General features: G+C 42.7%; 1 protein-coding gene across 4 annotated transcripts in view; it reads left to right on the top strand.

The window, feature by feature from the left end:
- The window catches only part of Mylk3 (myosin light chain kinase 3), a 55,542-nt gene extending 43,616 nt beyond the window's left edge, over positions 1-11,926 (top strand). Inside the window, exons 10-13 of one of the 4 annotated variants that reach the window (XM_075976767.1) lie at positions 2,672-2,800; positions 7,058-7,210; positions 9,003-9,135; positions 10,613-11,909. In XM_075976767.1, coding sequence (XP_075832882.1) covers positions 2,672-2,800; positions 7,058-7,210; positions 9,003-9,135; positions 10,613-10,672 — 475 coding nt within the window. In that variant the 3' untranslated portion in view covers positions 10,673-11,909. Of the gene's footprint in view, positions 1-2,671; positions 2,801-7,057; positions 7,211-9,002; positions 9,136-10,612 lie in introns of all 4 variants that reach the window. The other 3 variants (XM_075976769.1, XM_075976770.1, XM_075976768.1) reach the window with 3 other exon arrangements.
- The last annotated feature ends 11,381 nt before the right edge of the window (positions 11,927-23,307 follow it).

The following is a 23,307-nucleotide window of genomic DNA, read 5'->3' as shown; positions in this document are numbered from 1 at the left end:
TTGTGCCGTCCTCGGCTGGCCTCAAACTTGTGATCTTCCTTCCTCACCCTCCTGAGTGCTAAGACGTGTGTGTGTGTGTGTGTGTGTGTGTGTGTGTGTGTGGCCAGATTTTCTGTCGTCTTCATGGCTTTTTTCCACGGGAGCTGTCTTTGTGGTTCCCGAGCTGCTAAGTATTTCCCCCCACCCTTTCCCCACCATCCACCAGAGGCAGAGCTACTCACCTACAGTCAGCCTCTAGCTTCTGCCCCTGCTTCCAGGAGGCATCCTGAGCCACAGTGGCAGTCTTTTGGGTCACTCCTCCATTTCATTGCCCCATATGCTGTTTCTATAGCAGAAGATTGTCACCCCACCACCTTCAGTGAACAATATAAACCCCTCTACGCAAATCACCTTCTATCTGTAATGTAGAAAACCTGCTTCATAGATTCCTAAATAATGTCTTCTAAAGTTGGGGTTATTTTGCACATATGTGTGTGTCTTTTACAAGAGAGCGATGCTTTTCAACCTATTTCTCATTATCATCATTTGCCTCCAGCAGGCCTTTTTAGACTTTTCCCATAATCATTGTCCACCACTCAGTGGAGTGCGATGCCGTAGAAGCACTGCGTATCTGTGGTTGTCCTGTGGCCGCTGGCAGAGCCATAATAGAAAAATGTTTTTGATGGCTCAAAGCCCTCTTTTTCTGGATCCTTGTGGCATAATATTGTACTTATTGTACAGCACATACAAAACCAGCAGGACACACTGGAATGCCGGTTGGCATATGCCACTCATAGTGTCGCACTGAATAAGAGCAAAAAGAAGCTAGATGCTTCGCTAGAAGCTCCTGGGATGAGGGATGCTTCTCTCATGGGCTGGACTTACCGTGGGTAGGGATTGATATGCTGGCGAATATTCAACGACCAGCACAGAAGAGGAGGGAAGTGGGGACGCAGGGTTGATTTGTGATATTTTCCAGTTTTTACAAATTGATGAACGTAATTAGCTTTGGTGCTCTCCTGAGCTGCAGAGGGGAATTGGGAGGGATGGAGAGGGGAATTGGGAGGGATGGAGAGGGGAATTGGGAGGGATGGAGAGGAGGCAGGGATGGCACTAGTTATGGCCTGAGGACAGATGTGAGTGTGAGCAGAGCAAGCTAAGGAGAGCACAGTAGGGGATGAATGCCCTCAAGAAGAATCCTGAATGTGAGGCTAAAAAGCTTGAATGTTACTGACAGGCCACTGAATCTTTCCACACAGTGACTTCGTTTTGGTCCCTTGAAACTACCCTTGGAAAACCAGTATTTACATCACCCAAACTGGCAATTACTGCAGATCCAATCTTTAAAAAATCTAGACAACGAATTTTGAACATTTACCTACACACCACTATTTGAGATCATTAAGCTGGCTCGGTTTAGTTAGTGTTACATTTTATCTAATTACATATATATGTATATGCATATGTATATGGGTGTTTTACCTATATGTATGTCTATGCACACATGTATAGTGTCTACAGAGGCCAAAAGAAGGCACTGGATCCCCCGGAACTGGAGTTACAAATGGTTGCGAGCCACTGTATGGGTTCTGGGCATCTAGGTGTTCTGCAAACATTCCCGTCTCCTAACCACTGAGCCATCTCTCCAGCCCCTCGGTGAGGTCAGATAAGCACTGTATTTCTCACTCTCTTCTCATGTCTGTAACACAGGGGCAGTTATGGCCTCATTTGGTTATTGACTCAGTGTCATTTTTACTCAAATTCCTCTGACTAAAGCAATTCCGATGGCCAGCCCCAGCATCAGAGGAATGCAGCAAGGTATTTCCACTTCTAGTGGAAAGAATATCACATCTCAGGACACAGGGGGTGGAAAGGGGACAGAGGAAAGGGCACAACTGTCCCCTGGAGCCCCACTTTCAATACTTTTGAATACATGCTCAAAACATTGCTAGATCACATCATCCTATTTTTAATTTTCTGATTAGTCATCTCTCAGGATTTTGTTTTGTTGGGACAGAGCCAGTCATCCAAGTTTGCTTAAGCTCATTGTGCAACTTATCCTGGTCTCAAACTCATCTTGGTCCTCCTGTGTTCGCCTCCTGGGTGTTAGAATCACAGTTTAAGACACCACACACTGCTCACTTTTCTGTTTTCCCCAGTGTCTGCTCCATTTAACATTCCTCACCTACGCTCCATAAAGGATGGGAATTCTCTGCATTCTAGTTAACACTTGCTAGAATCTCTCTCCCTCTCCATATGTGTGTATGTTTTAGCACCATAGACATTTATATAGGTGCATACAGGGGCCACGTTTTATTATTAATTTGTATTTCTCTAATGATTGCTTAGAATGACCTTTGTTTCTTTTTCTTACTATGACGTGTAAACCAAGAAAGCAGTCGCTCTCCAGATGCTCTGCCCCATTTGTCTGTGCTCATTCATGTGGGTTACACCAAGTAAGATATATGAGTCTTCTCTCATCTTCAGATTGTAAGGGGCTGGAAGGAGCATAGCTCTCTGCTCTACCGCTAACTTAAGGCTGGAAGGCATGTCTGAGGGTGTGGTTATTCCCTGGGAAACGTCGTGTGTAGTTTGAGTGTCGGGTCCATGCAACATGCCTGACAGGTAGAATCCACATCTGCATCCACATGTTCTCTCCCATGGTGCACCGCATTCTCTCCCTTTTCCTCAGGTACAAGCCTCGGGAGAAACTAAAGGTGAACTTTGGGACCCCAGAGTTCCTGGCTCCAGAAGTTGTTAACTACGAGTTTGTCTCCTTCCCAACAGACATGTGGAGTGTGGGAGTTATCACCTACATGCTGTGAGTACCCAGGGCCTTGTTCTGGGTGGGGGACTGGGGCTATCCATCTTATGGTGGTACTTTTGGAAATGGAAAAACACAATTTGGGGAGTGTTCTCAGGACCACTCATAGAGGAGCAGACTGGTGAGATTGAAGAGAGGCAGTCAGTTAAGGATGTGCTACAAATGGATCTTACTTCTAGATACTGACTAAGATGGGGACATGAGTGTTCCTAGGTATGGTTGAGAAGGTTTCAGTGTAGTTATGAGAGAGAGGACATCCAGAGGCACCTGGAAGAGTCCAGACTGAACAGAGTCCTGGGGATGGGATGAAGAATGAGAGAGGAAGAGAAGGGGTGGGGGCCAGGGACCAAGAAGCCAAGAGAGGAACCAGGAGCCAAATGCTTATCCATAATGAATGAGTTTATATAGAAAAGAGAGGCTGAGGAAAGGGAATCCCAGTCCCTGGGAGGGAGAGTTTTAGGGTAGGGGGCAGGTGAGAAGTGCTGTCAGGAGCCACAGGTACTGAGTGATGCTGGGAGGGATGGGAGGAGCCACAGGTACTGAGTGATGCTGGGAGAGCTGGGAGGAGCCATGGGTACTGAGTGATGCTGGGAGGGCTGGGAGGAGCCACAGGTACTGAGTGAGGCCAGGAGGGATGATGGAAGCCACAGGTGCTGAGTGATGCTGGGAGGGATGGGAGGAGCCACAGGTACTGAGTGATGCTGGGAGAGCTGGGAGGAGCCACAGGTACTGAGTGATGCTGGGAGGGATGGGAGGAGCCACAGGTGCTGAGTGATGCTGGGAGAGCTGGGAGGAGCCACAGGTACTGAGTGATGCTGGGAGGGGTGGGAGGAGCCACAGGTGCTGAGTGAGGCCAGGAGGGATGATGGAAGCCACAGGTGCTGAGTGATGCTGGGAGGGATGGGAGGAGCCACAGGTACTGAGTGATGCTGGGAGAGCTGGGAGGAGCCACAGGTACTGAGTGATGCTGGGAGAGCTGGGAGGACCCACAGGTACTGTGTGATGTTGGGAGGGCTGTCCAGGATCCAATTTGATATGTTAAACACTTTAACTGCTATATTTATAGATCTCTGAAGAGTTTGAGGACCATTATCTATTAAGTATATTTGATATAAGTGAACTTTACTTGTTTTTAGTTACTTGCTTTTGGCTTAACCTTGGGAACATACATAGGAGGCTAAATAAAGCTCACTAAATGAATTACATTTGTACTTAGCATTACTATGAGGCTAATTCTAAGCACATGAAAGAATCTGATCATTTTTAGTAAGGTGACTGACCATTAACTTGCAAGTCTTAATTATTTTTAACAGTTTACAAGTTAGTAGTTTTTGTAAAATTAGGATTTTAGTTTTATCCCTGTTAACTTTGAGCCTTAAAATTTTAAGTTGAAGATTCTTTAGTATCAAAATAAAACTTTAGACTATAAATACAGTTCATAGAGAGACTGGGAACTTTAAATGCAATCTACAGACGGATTGGGGTCCTTATTTTCTTGATCTTTTTATAGTACATGATTGCAGAATATCACAGTTTCTTATATGGATCAGTTTATCCAAATAGCTAAGGCTTAACAAAGTTAGCAAAGGCAAGGAGACTAGACATGTATCTTCAATTCAGTTACTGTCAACCCAAGAAGACCTTGGAAATTTATAAACCTTATTTATCAACCATGTTATCCTTTATTTAAGATTTCTAGAAGCCTGTTGGTGAACACAGTTAACAAAGACATATGTAGTTATGCATACAGTTCTAAGCCAGTTACTATTAACCTGAGTAGACCTTTATAACCTTAGGAATTTATCATCAAACAAAACTCCATCCTAATTCAAGATATTTCGGAGACCTGCTATGGCCTCCTTCATCTAAAAGGAGATACAATGATACGCAGAGGGCCTAGTAGGACTAAGAAGTTTTATGATTGTTGTTTTGGTTGGTTTATACCACATGGCCATCTTCACCAAGATGGTGGTGAAGTTACATGGTATGTACCCTTTAACTTTAGTAAATATGGCTGTCAGCCATGTGGTTGCTTCCATCCTAATGAGGTCATCAGTCAAGATGGAGACAAGTCACATGGTTGCTATTTAAAACATCCATTTTCCTAAACAAGAGTTGAATTCAAGTTACACATACTGTAAGCAGATCTATTTTTTATAACAGTTGAATCACATATAGCAAATTAATATTAAATCTTTGTTTAAGGTTTCAAGCTAGTTTTCTTTTGTGATAGATTCTTTAACCACATCCAGTGAATTTTCAAATGCTGAGATAAAGAGTGTTTACACAATAATCTCAGAAGATTCCTTGAGAGCAGAGTGCAGAGAAATTGTAGAGATAAAAGACTGTAAAGAGCGGAGAGTGGAGACTTTGGGGACTGTAGAGCAGGGAAGGTTTAGATCTAAGAGGTCTGGGGTCTTTTGTATGGTGGCAGAAGCTGTTGTGATTGGGGAGAATTTGAAAACCGAGTGTGCCAATTTTTGGCCATTGATTGAGCTGAACCGAGGCCAAGCCTTTTGCAGTAGGACAGTGAGGTTTAACAAAATCTGAGCCCGAGACTGAAAGGAGAAAGAGCTGAAAAATGAACTCCACCCAAGCGAGGTTCGGGTAAGCTCCAAGAGGGAGCTGAGAGCCGAGAGCAGGGTAGCCGTGAGGACCAAGGTCCGCAGATAGGAGCTCTGCCTGAAGGAGGACTCCTAGAGGCCACAAGGGCTGCAGCTCCTCAGGGGAGGCAAGGATGCTCCGAAAGGAGCCGAGAACAAAGGGAGCAGAGGAGGTAAGTGTTGTGGTGACAACAATGTCAATCCGGGGCATCTCCACACAAACCGTGTCCCAAACACAGAGCAGGAGCATCTCTTTACACGTGATAGGGCCCCAGCAGGGTGAGAGGAGCTTCCTGGCACAGTAGACAAAGCAGGCAGCTCCAGGGTGGCAAGGAGTACAAGACAGATGTGAGTAGAAGAGAAAACAGCTGGAGGTGGGCAGGAGAGGCTCTTAGGAAAAGGGAGGGTTCCGGTAGAGGGAAGTGTGTAAGGGCTGCTCAAAGGGTGGGGCCCCAGAGGGTGCCGGAGGCGTCTTAGTAGAAAGATGCCCATGTGGTGGGTGCTCCAGAGGACACGGGAGGCTCCAGATGCCCGAGAGAGGATACTTAACCCAGTAGGTGAGGAAAGGCAGATGGCTGGAGCAGGTGGAAGAAAGAAGCGATGAGGAGTTAGAATCTAGAATTTGGAGTCAAATGTGGTGGGTGTCAGAAGCCAGCAGAAGCAAGTGATCCCTGCATACCTTGGGACAGTCAGATCAGCAGCTTGGTTTGGAGAGGCTGAGTCCCCTGGAAGGGAGCTCATAAATGCCAACCCTGTGGTTTCAGCACTAAAAGAATGAAAATGAGGACGTGACTGCTCCTAGGTATGACTGAGGGAAAGGGTTTTATTGTAGCTATGAGGCATCTGGAAGAGTCCAGACTTAACTGGACCATGATGGGGGAGGCAAGAGAAAAAGAAGGGAGGGGGACGTTAGGTTATCTTGTCTCTCTGCCTTAGCCTGAGCATAGAAAAGCCAATATTCCATTAGTTTGAAGGACAATAGTATCTATTAGCCCCTGGCTGTCCCAGAGAAATAGAAAGCTGTTTTTAAATAAATACACACACTGGGCATGGTGGTACACACCTTTAATCCCAGCACTCAGGAGGCTAAGGCAGGAGGATCTCTGTGAGTTCAAGGACAGCCTGGTCTACACAGTGAGTTACAGAATAGCAAGGGTTAACTAGAAAGACACTGTCTCGAAAAACAAAAAGGACAACAAAAATAAACAGATATACACTTGACAGCTGGACACACTGTGGTAGACTCCACTCTCCAGATCCTCTAGAGATACGGAAAGGGTGGTACGTGATAGGCTGTTCAGAATGTCCTTCCCATCTGCCTCCTTCAGTGAACACGTGGAACCACAGGCAGTGGAGAAGCAATGGAAATAGAGCTCATGACATACTGAGCGTGTGACACACTGAGCGTGTGACTCACTGAGCGTGCGACTCACTGAGCGTGCGACTCACTGAGCGTGCGACTCACTGAGCGTGCGACACACTGAGCGTGTGACTCACTGAGCGTGCGACACACTGAACGTGTGACTCACTGAGCGTGCGACACACTGAGCGTGCGACTCACTGAGCGTGCGACTCACTGAGCGTGCGACTCACTGAGCGTGCGACTCACTGAGCGTGTGACTCCACTCATGGTCCTTTCTCTCCTCTATAGACTCAGTGGTTTGTCCCCATTTCTAGGGGAAACAGATGCAGAGACCATGAATTTCATTGTGAACTGTAGCTGGGATTTTGATGCTGATACCTTCAAAGGGCTGTCAGAGGACGCCAGGGACTTTGTTTCCCGGTTGCTGGTCAAAGAGAAGAGGTATTTTTAATTTCTGGTCACTCCGTGATCATTATAATGGACCCTGATCTGTGTGCTGAGTTGGAATGCTGAATCCTTTCATCCTGGGGGATTTCTTAGTCTGTTAATTGTGTGGAACATTAAAAGGGGCAGCAGCAAGACAAAAGGAATTACTATAAAAAACAACTAGACAAGACAGAATCTCAGAAAGAGCTACATTACAAGTTAGTCCTATTCCTATCCTCAAGTTATCACTTACAATAAGTTAACATTGAGATATTATATCCGAGCTCTTTCCTTATCCCACCTGCCAGCTCCCAAATAATAAAACGGAGACTTAGTATTAATCATGAATGCTCGACCTTAGCTTAGGCTTGTCTCCCTAGCTCTTTAACTTAATTTAACCTGTGTCTCTTCATCTATGTTTTGCCTCAGGGCTTTTCACCTTTCTTTCACTCTGTATGTTCTACTTTCCTGCTTCCCTTGTGTCTGGCTGCTCCCTGGCATCTCCCTGCTGTCTCTTGTTTTTTATTTTCTCTGTCTCCCTCCGTCTCTCTGGAACCTAGATTCTTCCTCTTACTTACTTTCTCTGCCTGGAAGTCCCACCCATACCTCCAGCCTAGCTATTGGCTATTTAGCTTTTTGTTAGACCAATCAGGTACCTTAGGCAGGCAAGGTAGACAAATGCAACGCATCTTTACAAAGTTAAACTAATATTTACAACAAGATATGAATGTGTCATCCTTCAGAATACAGGTCTGGGTGCTTCGTTTCTTGGTCACAAAGGCCTCTTTAGATTTCAGCAGTGTCTTAGGATGACTATTGCAGTGATGAAACGCATGACCAAAAGCAAATTTGGGGAGGAAAGGGTCTATTGCACTCACAGTTTCATATAATAGTTTGCCATCCAAAGCAGTGAGGACAGGAACTCACACAGGCTAGGAATCTGGAGGCTGGAGCTGAGGCAGAGACCACGGAGGGGTGCAGCTTACTGGCTTGCTCTGCATGGCTTTCTTAGCCTGCTTTCTTATGGAACCCAGGACCACCCGCCTAGGAATGGCACCATCTACAGTGGGCTGGGTCCTCCTGCCACCAATCATGAATCAACAAAATGTCCTATAGACTTTTCTTCAGCCACATCTTTTTTTTTAATTTTTTAAAAATTATTTATTTATTTATTTATTTTTAATGAAAAATTTCCACCTCCTCTCCTCTTCAGCCACATCTTATGGAAGCATTTTCTCAATTGAGGTTCCCTCTTCTCAGATGACCCTAGCTTGTGTCAAATTGACTTAAAATTTTTGATACTCAGACATAAAATAATTGAAAATAACCAATGACAACAAAAGTACACCCCCAGGAGAAAGGCCCAAGAGCCCAGGCTTTAGGAAAGCTCACTGCTCTCTTTGTACTGTAAAAACCTTCTAGGTGGAAACCCCAAACTTGTAGGTTCAGATGAGCCAACTGATGTGCTAGACTCTGCCTCGAGAAATGGTTTTGTTCAAGCACCACCTTCTCCTAAGAGCAATCCAAGCGGGTCTTCCTGGGTCTTCCTTTGCTCTGCCTTAGCTTCCCCAGCCCTTCACGGGAGGTGATTGTGAGTCACTGGGATGCAAGATTCCCCGGAGGTCAGGAAACTTTCACTGACAACTTCCTGGCTATTGTGAGGAGTGGAAGGTTGGGTGCTTGTGTGAATCTGCCTGAGTGATGAACCTGTTCCATCGACTCAGGCTTCCTACCCAGTGGAACAGACTTTTAGACAACTCTCAGAGGCTAGTACAACTCAAACTTTCTACTGCGTTTGACTCCACAGCTGCAGGATGAGCGCCACACAGTGCCTGAAACACGACTGGTTAAACCATTTGCCTGCCAAAGCCTCAGGATCCAATGTTCGTCTCAGATCCCAATTATTGCTGCAGAAATATATGGCCCAGAGCAAATGGAAGGTATTTTGGTTTTTTTCCCTTCAGTCAATGCCACATCTGTCTTCTGTCCTTTGAAAGAATTACAGCCAAATTTTAACTAATACATGGATTCCTGATGCGATGGTTATAAAGGGAACACTCTCTCATGTCGCAGATGCTAGCTGGATTACGAGATGGCACAGGACTGGGCATGATGGTAGATGCCTTTAATCTCCATGACCTGAGAGGCAGAGAAAGAGGCAGGCAGATCACTGAGTTCAAGGCCAACCTACTCTACATATCAAGTTCCAGGACAGCCAGGGCTAAAGTTCAGGTTACAAATAAACAAACAACAAACAAACAAACATGCCACAGATCAGAAATCACTGGTATAAAAATGATGTTAGCCCTTAGCTATCTGAATTCTTGAAGTACCAGGATGAAACTCAGTGCATATTCTCAGTGGCGACAGTAGGCAGGATCCTGGCTTAGCTGTGTGTAGCTAGAGGCTTGATCCTACCACATTTCAGAGATGCGAGATGGAAAACCCATATTTTACACGTTATTCACCATGGATCTGTTTGGTCCCATCAACACAGAACCTGTCTCAACAGCAATTGTTTTCCAGGGAACTAGCTTTCCAAAATTTTGCTGTTGACTTAGATTCCCATGGGGAGAAACAACATCAGGATTTTGTGCTGGGCTCGGCACGTGTGAGGCTCTTGGTTCAAACCTCAGCATCAAACAAACAAACAAACAAATAAACAAGAAACCCCCACCTATATCTCCGTCAACTCAGAAACAGACAATGAAAGCAAAACCCCTTTCCTTGGATCCGGGACTTAAGCATAAACATGCACACAGCCCTGTGAAGCATTTACCCTACTCCAGCAGTGTAGGTCAGCCTGTTTTCTTTTCTGCGCCATTTGCTTCTAGTGCACAGGTTGGATTTGACGACCTGTTGGTGACTATAAGTTATACTTTGAAAACTTGTTCCAGAGGGATCTATTTTCCACTTGAAAGGGCAGAATAACTTTCCTTCTCAGTCATGACTCAGAATGTGACTGTTGATTATTCTGGAAACTTGGTCCCCCTTTGGAGCACTGGTTTTATTTATTTTTCATTTTATTGAAAATAGTTTTTTTTCCCCTCACGTAATATATCCTGATTACGGTTTCCTCTCCCTCTACTTCTCCCAGTCCCTCCTCACCTCCCCTCCCATCTGGAGCCATTTCTTTTCTGTCTTTCATTAGAAAACAAACAGGCTTCTAAGGGATAATAATAAAATAAGATATAATAAGACAAAACAAAAACTAACACATTGGAATTGGACAAAGAAAACAGAAGGAAAAGAGCTCAAGAGAAGGCACGAGAGTCAGAGACCCCTTGTTCACACATAGGGTACTAGTTTTTAATAAGCCCACATGCCTAGGCTTATATTTTTCATCATTTCCTCTTAAGTGTATCTAAATATATTCCTTTGTTTCTCTTTTATCCCCTTCCCCCACTTTACTTCAAGAAACATTTCCATGTGGTGACTGCAGTCAACAGGTTAAGGAAATTTCCAACGTGTCCCTAATCTTCAACTCTGCTGCTCCACTGGGCCCAGGAATGCTTGAGACAATGTGAGGTGGTCATATGAAGAAATTACCCAAGATTTTATGTAGCCTGGCCTTTTGCTATTATTGATTCCTCTTGGTTTGCAAAAAATGGTGGAAGAAAGAGAGAGAAAGGAAAGAAGAAAAAAGAAGAAAAGAAAAAGGAAGAAAGCTAGGGAGGAAGAAAGGTTGCTGTTGCCTTCCTGTGGATAAAAAGTGTTTGGTTTGGTTTTTTAAGCTCTAGGAATGTTTCTCTGCCTTGTAAGATCACCAGGTCTGATACACTGCCTCCTGCCTAGTACCCTTTCTGTTGGTAATAAGAGAAGGCGTGCTCAGGATGGGCAGGGAAGTCCTACTTGGCTTTAGTCAAGTTTGAATTACAGACTTGTCATGATTACAGAACTCAGTAATGAGGGAAGTATGGATCTGGAAAGGGTTAGGGGCAAGAGTGGGGAATGAATATGATCAGAACATATTGTGTGAAATCCTCAAAGAATTAATAAAATATATTTTTAAAAAGGAATCGGTAGATTTGAGCTGCTTGCACCTGGTCAGAGAAGCTCCTTCCTGCAGTGGTGGTAGTGAGTGCCCAGACTGGGAACTGGACAAAGAGCAGAGCAAGTAGGCTCAGCTCTGGGTGAGTCATCTTATTACCCTCCCACCATCCAAGACTCGGGGAAAGTCAGAGAAGAGAGGACAGAAAGAATCTAAGAGTTGGGGAGAAGGATGAGTGAGTGCTCTGAAGTGCTGTCTCCTAGACATGATACAACTTTCGCAGGCATCCAACTCACAGCATCTGTAGCTACAAGATCAAGTCAGTCAAAAACAGATGGGAGGGAACTCTTGAGGTTCACCCCTATTGGTGGAGCTGTTGACAATCGATAGCTGATGGGGTAGGGAGAATCATTCTCCTCCAGCCTCTAGTAGTAGCTGTTCATGCCCCTGCGGATACTACATTCTCATGTGCATATGAGCAGTACTGTTAGACTTGGGAGTTTCCTAATAGCAAAAAAAAAAAAAAAATGAAAAGGGGATATGAAGCTAGGAAGGAGGTGGGGTGGGAGGATATTAGGGAGAACTGGAGGCAGGTAGATGGATACAATCACTATGCATTGTACTACTATATGGAGTGTTCAAAGAATAAAGAATATCATTGAAAAAAAACTCAGTAGATTCTTTTGCAAGGAAAGACCTGTCATTTTTTTTTCTCCCAGTGCAAAGGTTTCCAGTGTCAAGGATTCCTAGAATTACGACTGACTTAGCATCAATCTCGTACTGCTCCACTCTGCTCTCAGGATATCTGAGAAGAACCCTCGGATGTTTTAACTCCTCTTTTAAGAATCAATATTGGTCAGATAGTGGTGGCACACCCTTTAATACCAGCACTAAGGTTATTTGAAAGTAGTGATTCTTGAGCAATTGGGTTTGCTCAATTTGTAGACCGAATTGGTAATCTTTTTCTGCTGATCGATTGCTGCAATTTGCACAAGTACATTTCTTTATTTTTCCTTAAATTGTAATGAAAGATCCCTTAAAGGATGCTAAGGTAAATTTTACAGATGTTTCTTCCAATGAAAGAGCAGCGTACGTTGTTGTTGGTAAAGGATATGTAGTGCAAACAGATCTGTCCTCAGCTCAAATGACTGAGCCGTGAGCCGTTGCTGTAGTAATCCAGCTTTCTGCAAATAAGGCATTTGATTTATATACTGACAGTCATTACATCTTTAAAGCTCTTCTGGCCATAGAAACTGTCCCCTGCATTGGACCTAGTAATAGTAAAGTTAAATTAGTGTTCCAACAAATTCAAGACGTCAATCATCAAAGAAAATTGCCATGCTTTGTGGGTCATATTAGAGTACATCCAAATCTTCCTGGCCCATTGGCTGAAGGTAGTACTTTAGCTGATAAATTTACCCAATTTACCATTTTATCTCAACTTGAGCTTGCTCAGCAGTCATATGCTATGTATCACCACAATAGTAAAAGCTTAAGAAAACAATTTGGATTAACAAGAGAAATTGCTTGTCAGATTGTTTTGTTAAGGAATGTGATATATTTACCTGTATCTCATCTGGGAGTAAAACCTTGAGGCCTGCTTCCTAATCATTTTCGGAAAAAGGATGTTACTCATTTTGCAGAATTTGGCATATTAAGATATGTTCATGTGACAATTGGTACATATTCAGTTTTCTTAAAGGCCAGACTGCACAGACTGGAGAATCCACTAAGCATGCAGTAACTCATTGCTTAAAGTGTTTTTCATATATGAGAATTCCTAAAATTATAAAGATGGGTAATGGGTTCAGATATACAAGCAAAGCATTTCAGCAATTTTTGTTCCCAGTGTAATATTGAGCATAAAACAGACATTCCTTACAACTCTCAAGGACAAGGAATTGTGGAGTGTGCCCATGTCTCTTTGAAAACACAACTTCAAAAGATAAAAAGGGGGAAATTATACCCCCAGTCATCACATAACACCTTAAACCATGCCCTTTTTATTCTAAATTTCTTGGATGTGGATGCCTGTACGCAATCTGCTTCACACAGATTTTGGCATGATGGCACCAGAGTGACCTTCACTAAATAAAAATGGAAAGATCCTTGCATTTGTGGAAAGGACCTGACCCTGTTTTAATATGGGGTCAAGGACATATTTATGTTTTTTCACAAGAGGAGAATGAAGTTCAATGGCTTCCTGAAAGCTCGGTGCAGTTCGTGGAACAGAAGAATACCAACCCTGATGACACAGTAGCTGCTGAGACCTTCCCAGAGGAGTTGAAGTGAGAGATTGCTGAATCTGTGTTCCTGACCCTCTGTTGCCATCATGCTACAGTCTGAGAAGGAAAGGAGATTGTGGTGATGGTTAAGATTCCTGCTTTCCTGATAGACCTGCCACACAGATTTCTAGACCTTTGTGAGTCCTATTTACTCTAAAGAGTAAATAGGCCCAAGAATGCTGACTGAATGTTTGACAGTTTTTCTACACTACATCTTGGGACTCAGAATTCATTTTCCAGTATAGTGTTCCTCTGCTGTAGAAATGGAAAGCCTTGAAAACAGGTGCCTCAGAAATTTCCCCTCTTGGAGAAAAAGACTTGTTAAAGCAATTGAACATCATTATGGAGATAAGGTGTGACTGAAGCTGCTCTTCAGAATATGAGGAGAAGTGGCAGAAAAGGTTTTGCTGCTACTCAGAGACTGGGACAGTTCAAACTTACCTTTGAAAGTTTAGAAGCAGCAGTGCAATTGGACTGTAGAAGAGGGAAAAGACTCATAGCTCACCCATCACAGAAAGGTTTTCTTGTTTTTTGTTTAGAACAAAGTTAAGAGAATTGTGACTTGACAAATTGTGTGTTTATTGTTAATTTTCATAGTAGAATCATGGTATTGAACTGTTAATGTTTGCAACTACTTTGGTTTACTATGAAGATGTTACTGGTTAGAAAAAGGTTAGATCTTATTTGAGAAAAACTTGACATGATGCCAATAAGTCCTTAGATTTGGTACATTTAATAAGACAAATTTGGATTTTGATGCAACTCAAACTGCTAAAGACATTGTAGACCAATTTAAATAGGCCATATTTACTCCTTTATTAGGAGGTTTTGTGGCCATAGGAGCATGTATATCACAAAGCATTATCTACTTGTCTATCTAATTATTTGCAAACTCTCTCGATGAAATGTTGGCTCAGAGGAACATGACATCTAGCTATGAGCTCTCCCTTAACCCTGCAAAACAGAGGCTGATAATCAATGACTGGTAAGATCTTGTTCCTTCCAGGCAATTTAGGACAGGACATGAATGATGGAATGTATGTACTGATGTTGGGTAAGTCTGAAAGGTGAAAGGAAACAACCTAAGCCAGGCACAGCCATCTGTTTTGTGGCAGAAGCACAGGCTTTATTAAATAAATTTAAAAAGTGGAATATGTCAGAGCAGTTGGATGTGGATCCATTCCACTTTGACTAAAGGTCAGAGAATTCAGGCTTATTATTGCTCCTTCAAGGTTAGGGCAGGAGGTTTGACCCAGAATGTGACTACCTATGGGATGCTTGGCCTAAGGTGTGTTTGCTGTCTGTCCTGCCTAAACAGCAGAATACTTACCTCAGGATATAGTTACTTGATGTTTTGGGTTTTGAAGAGGTAATTACTCTGTTTATTCATTGTATCATGGTAAAGTAGTCTTAGCCTTTTTCCCCTCTTTTGGATTGGGGTATATAAAGCATATGGAAAATAAATGGAAATGAATTTAGTATTCACTGGGTTGCCCTCCCAACTATTCTGTGTCTCTGTCCTTTTCTTTTGTGTCTGTTTTTTCTACCTAACATTTCTAACCCACATGCCCCTACCCTGGAATGTATGAGCCCATTGGGGCTCGACCCCGACAGTCATTGATGCCTTGAAGCAGAGGAGTTAAGAAGATGACTTGGCCCACAGTCATAGCAACAAAGGAGGCAGAGCATAACTGACATCGAGATCTAGGTAGTGGTACTCCACTTTTTGGCATCTCATGGATCATATTGAATGAAGGATTATTTTGAACTACATATTAAGCACACAAACACCAATTAAACCTAATATGAAAAATTCAATGTAAAATTTTAGGATATCTGCCTCCACAGATAAGCAAAAGATTTCTCACATAATAGTCCTAATTATATGGTGCTCTATTTAGACTCTAAATTTTAGAGAGTGTTTTAATTGTGGAGCAGGTTCCAAGTGTGATACCATTAGTAAGTGACTACACCGAAGTAATACAACTTTATCAATTTTTAATTTTGTTATAAATGTGAAAAAAAGAATAACAAGACCAGTGGGATATTGACATCGTATTTGCGAGGTGAACACATCAATATTTGTAGCTGTGCTACCTATCCTGTATTTTGGTTTTAATTTTACTCTTGTTGAGCTTCATTCTTGAAAATAATTTCTCACAAACATGAGTGCCATCAGGAAGTGATGACACACTGTGGATAAGAGGGTATTTGTCACTGGGAAGGCAGGATGATTCTATAGTGTAGTAGAGATACGAAGTGTAGTAAAAAAGTCGGGCATGGTGGCAAATGCCTTTAGCCTCAGCACTCAGGAGGCAGAGGCAGGCAGATCTCTGTGAGTTCAAAGCCAGCCTGGTCTACAGAGAGACTTCCAGGACATCCTGAGCTATGTAGAGAGTTTCTGTTTCAAAACAATAGTGACAAAAAACAAACAAAATCCTCAAACCAAACAAAGTCTACTAAGGAGACATGATCCAATTTTTTTCTATGCTGAATGTCAGATCACCAGGAAACTTTTTTATAAATTGAAAATAGATTTTTTTCAAAGAATATATTCTGATCATAGTTTCCTTCCCTTATCTCCTAGATCCTCCCTACTTCCCACCCATCCAACTCCACACCTTCTTTCTCTCTTTAGAAAAAACAAGCAAATAAAACAAACATAGAGAATAGAATAGAAATAACAAAGAGCACAGGAAACACGCTCAAACACATACACACACGGGGGGGGGGGGAGAGAGAAGAGAGAGAGAGAGAGAGAGAGAGAGAGAGAGAGAGAGAGAGAGAGAGATAGTTTAAGGCCATGAAAACAAATTTCAGAAACCATATTGTATAAGCTGGTGTAGGAGGTTCTTCTATGTGTTGCTTTCACTGGTCAAATAAAGAAACTACCTTGGCCTTTCTTAGGCAGAACTTAGGTGGGGAAGACAGGACTGGATGCTGGGAGGAGGAAGGCAGTGTGGCAGACGCCATGGCTCTCCTCTCTGAGACTGACTGGTTAGACTCATGCCGGTGAGCCACAGTCAAGTGGTGATACAGATTATTAGAAATGGGTTAAACTAATATGTGAGAGTTAGCCAATAAGGGGATGGATATAATGGGCCAGGCAGTATCTAAATTAATACAATTTCTGTGTGGTTATTTCAGGTGTTAAGCTACCAGGTGGCAGGACGCAGCCCGCCGCTCCCTCCCTCATACTACAATAAGCAAAAGGCTAGTAGGGTTAAAAAAAAAAGGGCCCAGACAAAGCATTATGAAACAACAACAGAACTCCAAAGATACCATTGACTTCATTTTGTGTTGGCTATTTGCTGCTGGCCATAGGGCCTGCCTTTAAATGTAGTTTGTATACCCAGTGAGACACCATTAGAGAAAATGACTTTTTCCTTTGCAAGCAGTTGTATTTGGAGATAGCTTCTTGGTTAGGAATGGGAGCTCAAGTCTCCTTCTCTCTTAGCATGGAGCCCCTCTCCATCTTGGACCTGTGCATGCTGCCACAATTTCTGTGGGTTCATATGTGCATTAGTCCTGTTGTATCTAGAAGGCCTTGTTTCCTTGATGTACTCGATCCCCATTGGCTCTCGTGATCTTTCTGCCTCCTTTTCTTCATAACTCCCAGACCCTTGAGGGGAGGGGTTTGATGGAGACATCCCATATAGGACTTGGTGTTCCAAAGTCTGTCTGTCTGTCTGTCTGTACATTGTCCAGTTGTGGGTCTTTGTATTTGTCCCCATCTACTACAAGAGGAAGCTTCTCTGATGATGGCTGAGTGAGACACTGATCTATGAATATAGCAGAATATGGTTAGTAGTAATTTTATTGCTATGTTAATTTAGCAGAACAATAGTATTTGGTTTTCCCCTAGGTCCATGGTCTGTCTAGTCTCAGGTTCTTGGCCAGATGGGCAGTGTCAGGCATGGGTTCCATCTCATGGAGTGGGCCTTAAATCCAATCAGATAGTGGTGCCACCATTGCGCCAGCATATTTATCTAGGCAGCTCATCACTGTAGATCAAAGAGTTTGTAGCTGGGCTGGTGCTTATCTTTCTCCTCTGGTAGGGTGCAGAGTACCTTCCAGTACTGTGAATAGTAGTCAGTAGGGAGCACGAGAAATATTGAAATCAAATTTCAAATTATTTCATAATTGAATAATAACATCACAGATTATTAGGTCTTTTCAATATTTGGCATCAATTTAACCATCTTATTCCAGAAAGTAAACCATATCATCATAGTCAGCTTCAGCACTTTGAGGCATTCCTGGGACTACAGATGACCTAATCCCTCTGTCCCCACAAAACACTGTCTTGATAATGATTTGCACACTGTTAACTGTTTTAATGATACTGCGTAGATATTCTTGATGACTATGCAGTTCTCTTTAGTTAAACTTGAGTTTAGGGTGAAAATTACATTATTTTATAATTTTACAAGCCCCCCTTTTTTACCTACCATTGCCAGGGCACTGTTAGTAGTTATACCAGACATGTCGACAATATAAGAAAAAAATATTAGCAGAAAGTAATGAAGAGATGATAAACAGAGGACCACAGTTTTACAAAATAGAGCTATTGTAGATTATTTGATGCTCAAATATAATCTTGGTTGTACAATTTCCTGGCACACGTTGCTTTAATATGTCAGATTTTCCTCATTCTATTGAATGTCAAATTAATGGTTTGCACAGTTCTCTTATGCTTGCCTATATTAATTAGAGAAGTAGTAGAGGAAAGGCAATCAATGTTGGCTCTAATACAGACACTATTATTTCTTTCAAAAATTAGGAAGGGGAGAATGCTGGGAGCTCAGATGTCCTTACTTCCACAGATAGCACTAGGAAAGCTAGGAATATTAAACACACAGGGTTGTCTTTTTAAGGGAAAAGAGTGTAGCCTGTTTTCTTCCCAGAGGGCTCAAAACAGCATTGACAGCTTATGCTGGAGAGGATGCAGAATAAGGGGGAACACTCCTTCATTGCTTTTGGGAGTGCAAACTTGTACAGCCACTTTGAAAATCTGTATGGCAGCTTCTCAGAAAATTGGAATCAATCTGCCTCAAGACCCAGCAATACCACTCTTGGGCATATACTCAAAGGATGCACACTCATACCACAAGGACATTTGCTCATCTGTGTTTATAGCAGCATTATTCATAATAGCTAGAACCCAGAAACATCCTAAATGCCCCTCAACTGAAGAATGGATAAGAAAAATGTGGTACATTTACACAATGGAGTACTACTCATTGGTAAAAAAACAATGACATCTTGAAATATGCATGCAAATGAATATAATTAGAAAAAAACCATCCTGAGTGTGGTAACAGAGATCCAGAAAGACATAGTATGTACTCACTTATATGTGGATATTAGATGTAAAGCAAAGGATAACCAGCCTATAGTTCATGACCCCAGAGAAGCTAGGTAACAAGAAGAATCCTAAGAGACATACATGGATCCCTATTTGAAGGGAAAATATACAAGATCTCCTGAGAATATTGGGAGCATGGGGGTGGGAGAAGGGAGGACAGAAGGGAGGACAGAAGGGGAGTAGGATGGGAGAATGATGTGGGATTCCCCTCTGTACGAGTGACTATGTTTTATTACCATTGGTTAATAAAGAAGTTGCTTTTGGCCAGTGGCTTAACAGAGTAATGCTAGTTGGGAAAACTAAATTGAATGCTGGGAGAAAGAAGGCAGAACCAGGAGAAGCCATGTAGCTACTGCCAGAGACAGATGTGCTGGAACCTTGCTGGTAGGTCACGAGCCTCGTGGCAAAATATAAAATAATAGAAATGGGTTAATTTAAGATATAAGAGTAAGCCAGAAATACACTTAAGCTATTGGCCAAACAGTATTGCAAATAATATAGTTTCTGTGTGATGATTTCGTGGTCTGGGCAGCCGAGAACGAACAAGCAGCCTCCCCCAACAGGAGAAGGGGAGGGGAGAGGAAAACACGAGAGAATGGGATGGTTGAGATGGAGGAAGGATAGAGAGAGAGAGAACAAGGAAAGAGATATCTTGATTGAAGGAGCCATTATGTGGCTAGCGAGAAACTTGGCATTAGGAAAGTCCTAGGAATTCACAAGGATGACCCCAGCTAAGACCCTAAGCAATAGAGGAGAGGGTGCCTGAACTTGCCTTCCCCCTGTAAACAGATTGATGACTATCTTGAATGTCATCATAGAACCTTCATCCAGCTACTGATGGAAGCAGATGCAGAGATCCATAGCTAGTACTACGCTGAGCTTCCAGAGTCCAGTCAAAGGGAGGGAGGAGTGATATAAGAGAAAGCCAGAAATGAGCAAAGGGGTCAAGACCATGATGGGGATACCCACAGAAACAGCTGACCTGAGCTAACGGAAGCTCACTGACTCTGGACTGACAATGGGGGAAAGTATAGGAGCAAAGTAGGCCCTCTGTGACAGTCGTGTGTCTGGGGTAGTCTGTGGAGCCACTGGCAGTGGGACCAGGATTGATTCCTAGTGCGATGAACTGGCTTTTTGGAGCCCATTCTCTTTGGAGGGAGACCTTACTCAGCCTAGATGTGTCGGTAAAGGCCTTGGTCCTGCCTCAAAGTGACGTGCCAGGCTTTGTTGACTCCCCATGGGAAGCCTTACCCTTCTGAGGAGTGGATGGGGGGTCAGGTAGGGGAAGTTGGGTAGAGTAGTAGGAGGAAAGGGAGTGGGAACTGGGATTGGTATGTAAAATGAGACAAGATTGTTTTAAAAAAATAAATAAAAAAGTAAAAAAATAAAACAAATCACCCAATTAAATAGGGATATTAGACAGAGTTTTTCAATAGATGAGACACAAATGACTGAGACCCTGAAAGAAATGTTCAATATCCTAAGTCACAGGGAAGTGGAAATCAAAACTACTTTGAGATTTTACCTTACACCAGTCAGAATATCTAAGATCAATAAAACAAATAATAGCTCATGCTGGTGAGGACGTGGGGTGAGAGGAACACTCATCCATTGCTGGTGGTAGTGCAAACTTGTACAGCCATTATGGAAATCAGTGTAGAAGTTTCTCAGGAAGCTGGGAATAGATCTAGCTCAAGATTCAGCTCTTCCACTCTTGGAGTCTATGCAAAAGACTCTACATCCTACCACAGAGACACTTGTTCCTCCATGTTCATTGCTGTTCTATTCACAGTACTCAGAAATTAGAAGCAGCCCAGATATCCATCAACAGAGGATAAAAATATGAGACATTTACATAATGGAATATTATTCAGCTATTAGAGCAAAATGATCAACATTGTGAAATTCACAGGAAAATGGAGTAGGGAAAAAATCATCCTGAGATAATCAGACTAAAAAAGACAAATATGTTTTCTTTTATATGTAGATGTTAGCTTTTAAGCCTTTCATTGGCATTCTATAATCCATATAATCACAGAGGTTAGGTATAGAGTAAGGGACTAGGAGGGAGGAGAGGATTTCCCAATGAAGGGAAATAGAATTTATAGTTCTGGAGAGAAGGGGGAATTGGAATGAGAGGATTAAATGGGGAGGGAAAGGGTGAAGGGAGGCTAGGAAGGAAATATGGGGAGGGACAACTAATACTAAGGGCTTTGGGGGGGGGTCATATGGAAACATACTACAGTAAAAGCTTCTTAAAATATATACACGTATAAAAGAAATCTAAATGGAGTCCCGAAATAATGGGAAGATGCCCCAACTAGACATCTTTTGCCAACAAGTGAAACCTCATGCCAAGAAATCTCATACATCTAATTGAGTTATTGGCCAAGGGGGCCCCATGGAAACCCCTAAACAATTTGGGCTATTGGTTGCTCTCCACAAACTGATGGAAAGGCCCCGTTGCTGAAGACAACACTTACATCTCAAGCTGGTGCCTTCACTTCTACTGACTAGTGTTCATGGTACTGGAAAGAGGAGAAAGGGAAACACCAACCATCTACAAAGTCCTCATTCTACAATGGTGACCTGCCTGGTGCAATAGTGGTATACGATGTGGGAGTAACCAACCACTATCTGACTGGATCTAAGACCCACTCATGAAGTGAAACCCATGCTTGACACTGTCCAGGTAGCCAAGACACTGAGACCAGATAGACCATGGTCCTAGGGAAAAAAACCAAATACTATATTGCTCTGCTAAAGGATCATAGCAATAAAATGACTAACACTATTCTGCTCTATCCATAGATCAGTATCTCACTCAGCCATCATCAGAGAAGCTTCCTCCTGCAGTATGTGGGAGTTAATAGAGACCCAAACTGGACAGTGTACAGAGAGAGAGAGAGAGAGAGAGAGAGAGAGAGAGAGAGAGAGAGAGAGAGAGAGAGAGAGAGAGAGAGAGAAAGAGGAGAGACCTTGGAACACTCAGTCCTACACAGGACGTCTCAGGGCCCAGGAAGATATGAGGAAAAGGAGGCAGAGATTTTAGTGTCAGATGAGACGAATGACACCAAGGAATGGATGGTGTCTTAGACACAACAGCACTGATGCACATGTGAGCTCGCAGAGACTGTGGCAGCATGCACAGGGCCTACCGGTCTAAGACACATGGAGTCCTAATGTTGAGAGGGGGAGGTGGGCATAAGCTCCCATCTCTAACAACAACAGCAAAACTATTTCAATTTGACAGCCGCAAAGGAAACTAATTTTCTCCAATGGAGTCTCACTGCGTTGATAAACCACATGTAAAGGTAGAAGGCCAACACAAATTGAACTCCATGTTATCTTTATACATTTTCTTTTGTCTCATATTTGTTTGGACTTTTTTTTGATCTTATTGATGTTTTGCTTATATATTGTGGTTTCTGAATTTGTGTTTTTATGGGCTTTGTATACGTGTCTTCATTTCTTGTGCTTTTTCTGTTTTTATGTGCCTGTTTGTTTTCTGTAGAAAGAAAGATACGGAGATGGATGGGTGGGAAGGTGGGGAATATCTGGGAGACGGAGCGGAAACTTATAATCAGAATATATTACATGAAAAATATTTTCAACCAAAAGAAAAAAAAATCTATAAAACTTTCAGTGTTAAAGGGTTTACTAAGGTTACATTTTTTTTAGTGTATGGCTATCAGGAAATAATCTTTGGTGCACTGTGTAATGCACAAAAGGTGCTAGTATGTAATTATGTCATTTCTTCCCAGCAGATGTACTACATGCTCTCATGCAATGGGTCTGGTACACTTCCCCGCTATTCTAGGCAGCAGTGAAACAGGCTTTCATGGAAACCACACCGGCTTTAAACTCATTATGTAGCTGAGGATGACCTTAAACTTCTGATTCTCCTGCCTTCTCTTCCTAAGTGCTGAGATTACTGGGGTGCATTATGCCTGGTTTTATGGCGTACTGGTAATCCAACCCAGGCCTTCGAGCATGGCAGTCACCATAGCAACTGAGACACATCCATAGTCAAAGCAGTACCTTTTAGTTTCCAGTTTATAGACAGATCAAACAGAAGTTAATTCTATTTGTTCAAGTGGCAAAGCAGAGTGGGTCTTAAACCCAGGAAGTCTGAGTCTGGGTTCCAGAAATAGTAGGGCTCAGTGCACATGGGCTTTTTCTTCATTTGAGTAGATACAGATTGTTGGCTTAATGAAGATTACTCAAAGCTGAGGACTGCCAACTGAAATGCATATAAAAATAACATTTTTGGGCTGGAGAGACGGTTCAGTGGTTAAGAGCACCGGAGTTTGAGTCCCAGCACCAACATGGCAGCTCACTGTCTGTAACTCTAGTCTTAGCAGACCTGGCATCCTTTTCTGGACTCAACTGGCACCAGGCACACATGTGGTGCACAAACATATATGCAGGCAAAATGCTTATAAACACCAAATAAAGCAAATAAATG

This window comes from Microtus pennsylvanicus, chromosome 6 (genome assembly GCF_037038515.1).
Source record: "Microtus pennsylvanicus isolate mMicPen1 chromosome 6, mMicPen1.hap1, whole genome shotgun sequence".
Lineage (NCBI taxonomy): Eukaryota > Metazoa > Chordata > Mammalia > Rodentia > Cricetidae > Microtus > Microtus pennsylvanicus.
Note: the sequence above shows the minus strand (reverse complement) of the source record. Positions and strands in the feature narration are given on the sequence as shown.